Source organism: Triticum aestivum, chromosome 5D (genome assembly GCF_018294505.1).
Source record: "Triticum aestivum cultivar Chinese Spring chromosome 5D, IWGSC CS RefSeq v2.1, whole genome shotgun sequence".
In the NCBI taxonomy this organism is placed as follows: Eukaryota; Viridiplantae; Streptophyta; class Magnoliopsida; order Poales; family Poaceae; genus Triticum; species Triticum aestivum.
In genome coordinates this window covers 523,599,347-523,606,078 of record NC_057808.1, presented here as the reverse complement: position 1 = coordinate 523,606,078, position 6,732 = coordinate 523,599,347, and the positions used below count along the sequence as shown (strand labels likewise).

The window sequence follows — 6,732 nt, the reverse complement described above, 5'->3', positions numbered from 1 at the left end:
TGACAGGTCCCTCAACACCGCGGAGACGGCTGCGCGCCGCCGCCTCGACGGGGAGCTCGCCAAGATTGACGAGGAATGGTTTCTTAGCGACACCTTGTACATTGCCAGTAGGGCATGACCACCAATAGGGCACCACGGGTGTCGTCGGCATTGGCCGCGGAGGCTCTTCGCACCGCGCAGGAGGAATTGAACCATCTCCTCTGCAAGAACCAGGCAGCGGCCGGACAAGGCTGCCGCCACGGCCCTCCGCCCCACCGATGCTGGAGGGACAACGGCGAAGACGACATGGACGGCGAGGCGGTGCGACCGAGAAGGGCGGCCAAGTGTACGAGGTCGTTGTTTGCTACAAGTTAACCACCTAGGTTTTTTTTCTTCTAATTATTAGTTAAACGGTCGAATATAGTTTGTTTAGTTTATTCAAATTTGGTTTGAAATGTACGCAAACAATTTTGAATGGTCGGCTCCCGCATCAGTGTCTGCGGGCTGGTCCCCAGCTCCCAGAAATGTGCAGGGGCACGCGAGTACTCGAGCACTTACCTGCCATGTCCTGCCGCCCGCTTATTTTGCCTCGTGATTCGTGCAGTAATTCAATCACGCACGAGGGCACAGTAAAAAAAGAAATTATAAAAAAAATTAAGTTTCAATGATGAAACTTATGGTTTTGGCATCTAAAACTACCAAGTTTCAACCAGTTTCAGAGATAAAACTTCAAGCATTTTTTTTCTGTCGGTCGTAGACACAAAATAATTGATTTTTATCACTCGCTCGTACTAAGTTTCAACATTGAAATTTAACATATTTTTTGAAAGTCATCAAAATATATTCAAGATGGATCTTATTTGAAGGCACTGGACACGAGAAACATAAATATGAAAACATAATTTAATTTGGATTTTTTAAAAGATACTCCCTCTGTTTCATAATGTAATACATATAGATTTTGTTAAAAGGCAAACTTTGACCAAATGTATAGAGAGACTATTTACATCTACAATGCCAAATATATAAAATATAGAACAACAACTTATGATGAATATAATGATATATGTTTGGCATTCTAGATGTAAACCTTTTTGTCCATAAACTTATCAAAGTTTGCGAGGTTTGACTTTAAAATTGGAAGCGAAAATAAAAAGCAGGCAGGATCACTCCCACCCCCCAACCACCAATTGTTGGACTTCAGAACTCACAAAATGATCTTCCAAAAGGAATATGTGTCCCTCTGAACCGCAGTCGCACCACCAGAGCATTTTGATCCTCAAGCAATATTGAACGGGCGAGGGAAGTGAAATTTCAGTGCAAACCTGAAGCTCCCGTCATGTTGAGCTGTTTTCGCTAGCTAGTTTCAAAATCAGTGTGCAGGCTAGAATTGTTCGCCCATAGGGCCGGCCAAATGATATTGACAGCAACCGAAATCAACTTGTACGTTCAAAGTTGGCGGATGCAGCCGTGGCTTTCAGCGTCACGGTGGTCAAACCGGCCGGAGACCGACCATAGTACTCCGTTATATTTGCCAGTCTCAACCATTCTCCATCCTTACCGTTTAAGCCTCGACCACTCAGCACGTACAAACGTCCATAACCCAAGCAATCATCCTCCACGTGCGCGGTCATGAGCGGCGAGCCGGCAGAGGCGACTCCGGCAGTGGTGGTGGTGGGTTCGCGGTTCTGCGCGCCGGCCGCCACGGCGTTCGCGGTGACCAAGACGATCAGCGTGACGGGGCGTGACTTCACCGTCACGGACGCCCACGGCGCGGCGGTGATGCAGGTGGAGGCGGCCGTCTTCAGCTTCCTCCAGCACCGCTCCCTCCTCCTCGACGCGGCGTCGCGCCGCCCCGTGCTCACCCTGCAGGACTCCACCTACCTCGCGAGCACGAGGTGGGAGGCGTACAGGGGGGACAGCACCAGCCGGAGGAATCTGCTCTTCGTCGCGGTGAAGACCGCGCCCGTGCAGCTCGCCAGGACCAAGGTGCGCGTGTTCCTCGCCGGCAACGGCTCTGGCGAGCGGGTCCCGGACTTCGTCATCGGCGTGTGCATGGTCTCTGCTGGAGGCGGCGGCGGCGACGACTCCGATGGCAACATCGTCGCGCGGATCAGCCGCCAGAACACGGCCGGCGGCGCGTTCCTCGGGAGGCACACGTATACCGCGAGGATCAACCCCGGCGTCGACCAGGCGTTCATCCTCGCGCTCACCGTGATTCTCGACCAGATGCATCACTAGCACTGGAACTAGCCATTGATCAATCGCCGCAGCTTCGTTTGTAAAACATTTGTCGAGATAACATCATTTTCGTTGTGGAAAATCACTAGCACTCGACCAGGTGTTTTTTTTTCTTCATTTGCAAGCAAAGGACATATCCTTGGGTTGTGGAAAAAACAAATTCGGTACAGCTTTTTAAGCGCGCACTACACGCGGAATCGACCGCCTTCAGAGCCGTTGTATCCCGCGCGTGACAGCGCCGTCTACTTTGTCCGTGTCAGCCATTCACTGCGACCCCACCCGTTTGCAATATGAGCCATGCTGATACGAAACTTCACGTACGATCTATTATTATACGATTTGTACGACAAGAGACAGGCCTATTTCTTGAGGTTTGGGCCCACCACATCAGATGAGTCTTGTCGTGCAAAGATCGTACATAATTTGATCGTACGTATAGCAGCTCTCTGATACGAAACTGCCTCACGTACGATCTATTATCATACGATTTGTATGACAAGAGACAGGCCTGTTTTCTGAGGTTTGGGCCCACCACACCAGATGAGTCTTGTCGTGCAAAGGTCGTACATAATTTGATCGTACGTATAGCAGCTCTCTGATACGAAACTGCCTCACGTACGATCTATTATCATACGATTTGTACGACAAGAGACATGCATGTTTCCTGAGGTTTGGGCCCACCACATCAGATGAGTCTTGCCGTGCAATGATCGTACATAAATTGATCGTACGTATAGCAGCTCTCATGCTGATAAGCTCACCGGGTGCAACATGACCCATATTACGTTTGAAGAAACATTTGTGGCAGTCCATCGACCCGACCCGTTTGCAACATGAGCCATGTAGTACTCTTTGGTTGCAACTTGCATGTTGCGCTCGGGAAAAAAATTCGTCTACCACCCTAACCGCATTTGCAACATGAACCATGTTGCACTCACCGGTTGCACCATGATCCATGTTGTGCTCGTGGAAGCCTCTAACACCAGTTTGCAATATGAGTCATGTTGAGCTTGCCGGTTGAAGGATGATCCATGTTGCGATTGGGGAAACATTTTCCTATTGCGCCTGAGGGGGGGTTGAACTGTGGGCCATCTAATCAAACTCAGATCCAACGACATGCATTGGGTTATCAGTCGGATGTTAACAAATGCTTTCCCGCTTTTTAATGGGCTCTACTTCCACAAAGTCAAAACTGAAACCTTAGGAAAAACATTGGTTGCTGTGATTTTTAGGTATAACTTGTTGTAGTAGACAACCAGGAAGGAGTTGTATTAAGGCCCCACAGGACCAGCGCACCAGAAGGACAACGCCGTCGATGAAAAGAAGTATAGATCGACACTATCCAACATGTTGACAAACGAAAGAAGACGAAAAAGACTGGATCCAAGCAGACCACAAAAGACCAAACACTGACCGAATCCCGTTAAATCCGCCGGAGACACTCCTCCACTCACCTTCCGACAACGCTAGACGCATCACCGGAACGGTGGCTAGGCGGGGAGAACCTTATTCCATATTCAGCAAGCCGTCACCATCTCGTCTTCCTGAGCACGAAACAAACCCTAAACAAACTCACAAAAACAACTAAAAATGGAGCAAGATCCCTCCCGCCAACAAGGATCAGGGTCCACCATGCCTCCATGGCCCGAAGGCCACCGAAGGCAAGGCGGACCGGCGACGCCGCCGCAGAAGGCAAAGAAAACTTAAGCTTTTTTATTGCAGCGGAGTGGTGGTTGTGTTGCGTATATTGTATGATTGTTGTGCTGATAGGGTGTATGTCATACCGTTTTCAGGGGCATGTATGTCATACTGTTAAGCCAAGCCATCGTTCAAAAACACAAGAATATGCATACGCAGCCCGCCGACATTCACACACGGCCCTTGAATGTTGAGAGGCATTCGAGCTGATATTTGTGATAAATTATTTGTTTTATCAATAATTGTTCTTGACCTTCATCCTCAAATGAGTTTTAGTATAACCCCCGCAAGAAAATGAGTTTTGGTATAATTTTTGTAATAGTTCTCTGTCATGTATATGGAATAAGGTCTTTTTAGTAGAATGCATATTGAACTAGTTTTTTTATGTTTATTACGTATTTAAATTGACAATACAGTCCCACTCCCAGCCCAACAGCCCAGCCCAGTTGTAGGCTAGTCGCTTATTAGTCCATTGTGCACCTAATTCTAATGTTCTAAAAAAACCTAATTCTAACCGTAACCCACCCGCGAGCGGGCGCCCCTATGTCTCGCTGTAAGCGAGGCAGAGGGCAAGCCTCGCACCGGGGAAGCCACAGATGGGCCGACCCAGCCTCGCGGGAGGCTATAGCCTCCCTTTTCTGTTTTTGTATGTATTCTATGTTCTTCTTTGCTTTATTTTTTCAGTTTTGTTTATACTGTAAAATATTATAAAATTATCTTACAGACAAAGTCTATAAAAACATTTAAAAAATGTTGACCAAGTTTTTGAAAAATGTCAAACGTGTACAGAGAAAATGTTATCACATATATGAAAAATGTATAAAAAAATTGATCACGTAGTGGAAAAATGTTAATCATGTATTTGAAAAATGTTAATCGAGCATTTGCAAAATGCTAATGTGTATAGGAAAATGTTGACCATGTATTAAAAATATTGAATTTTTTTTATCATGTATATGAAAAATGTTAATCAAGCATTTGAAAATATTACATTTGTGTAGAAAAAATGTGACCATGTATTAAAAAATGATGAATGTTTTTTATCATGTATATAAAAAATGTTAATCAAGCATTTCAAGAAATATGTTTAACAAGTATTTAAAATTTTTAATCAAGCATTTGGAAAGATTAAATGTCTATAGAAAAAATTTGACCTTGTATTAAAAAATTGATGAAATTTGCTTACCAAGTATATAAAAATGTAATCAGGTATTTGAAAAAAATTTGAATAAGTATTTGAAAAATGTTAATAAAGCTTTAAAAATGTTAAATGTATATAGAAATAGTGTAGACCATGTGTTAAAAACTAACGAAATGTTTTTCTCATGTATATACATTTTCAGTAAATCATTTAAAAAAATGTTAAACAAGTATTTTAAAAATGTTCCTCAAACATTTGGAAAATGTTAAATATGTATATAGAAAAAAAAGTTGACATGTGTTCCAAAAAATGTTAAATTATATTTGAAAAAGTTAATCAAGATTTAAAAGAAAAGGTAAATGTGTGTCGAAAAAATGTTGAACATGTATTCAAAAGATAATTATCTTGTATTAAAAATGCTAAATGTGTATTGAAAATATGTCTGATGTATATGAAAACTGTAGAATGAAAACCAATAGAAAGAAAGAAAAGTGAAAAGTAAATGATAATAAAAAAAGAAATGACAGAATTTTTTTTACAAAAAATAAAACCAAAGAACAAATGTAAAAAGAATTAAAAAATATAAAACCAATAAAGAAACAATGAAAAAGAAAGAACATTGAAAACCAAGAAAGAAAAAAACCAAAGAAAAAGGAGAAAGGAAAAAGAAAAAACCGATAAAAACAATGAATTAAACAAATAGAAATGTAGAAATACAAGAAAAAACGAAGTATAACGACGAAAAATAGAAAACCAAAGAAGAAAAAAAGAGAGGAGAAAACAGAACACCCGGTGTGTTATACTAACACGAACCCAACCCTCGCGTAGTGGCTAGAAGCACCAATTTTTTTTGTGGTGAAAGATGCTTGAGTGTGTGATGTCTGTGCCAAGTTTCACCGCATTCGAATATCTGAATAGCTCTAAGAAAAAATCAGATCCGAATAGTGCAAAACAATGAACTTTTTCATAGGCCTCAAATTGGTCTTTGTTGCTGGGAGCTCGTCAGTTGTTCAAATGCTTTGAATTTTTTCACGGGCATCATGAACTCACGCATCTTTCACCACAAATTTTTTTTGGGATTTTTGAATATTTCTAGTATTGTTTATGATTTTACTGTTCACTCCCGGGCTCATCTGAGCCCTTGAGCCAAAACGCCTCGTCCGTTTTTCGTCCCTATTTCTTCTATTTTATTACTATATATGCGCTAAATAGGCCAGCCCATTACTACGGAGGCTTAAGCGAGAGCTTTCTTTCGTCTCGCTTTATGCGAGACATAGCTCTCGTGCAAAAGGGACTAGCCGGTGTGTGTGTGCGCGCGCGCGCGCCATACTGTTGACCCAAGCCATCGTCCAAAAACAAGTATGCATATGCGGCCCACCGACATTCACACCCGGCCCTTGAATGCTGAAAGGCATTCAATTTGATAATTATTTATTTTATTGATAAGTATTGTTGAGAGGAATTCTTAGTATTCTTCAACCTTTTAATTAACGTGAAGCCCGAGCCCATGTACAGCCCAATGCTAAGAATGCTAAGCATGCCATTGTGGATGTTAGTTGCAGTGGAAATTTCTATCAGTGCTCAGATTTGCTATCTATTTTTTCTCTTATGACTTTAAAAGGGGGGTTAATTTTGTTAAGCAATTGGCGTAAAGGGGGTTATCATAAGGGGAA

The 6,732-nt window shown here is 42.7% G+C and overlaps 1 protein-coding gene across 1 annotated transcript; it reads left to right on the top strand.

The window, feature by feature from the left end:
- Positions 1–1,552: 1,552 nt before the first annotated feature.
- On the top strand, positions 1,553–2,368 carry LOC123125953 (protein LURP-one-related 15). Its single transcript, XM_044546389.1, has one exon. The coding sequence runs from the start codon at positions 1,612–1,614 to the stop codon at positions 2,218–2,220; it is 609 nt and encodes a 202-aa protein (XP_044402324.1). The 5' UTR covers positions 1,553–1,611; the 3' UTR covers positions 2,221–2,368.
- The last annotated feature ends 4,364 nt before the right edge of the window (positions 2,369–6,732 follow it).

Bases quoted from the DNA above. Each gene is read 5' to 3' on its own strand.
- LOC123125953 (XM_044546389.1), top strand. From the start codon at position 1,612: ATGAGCGGCGAGCCGGCAGAGGCGACTCCGGCAGTGGTGGTGGTGGGT.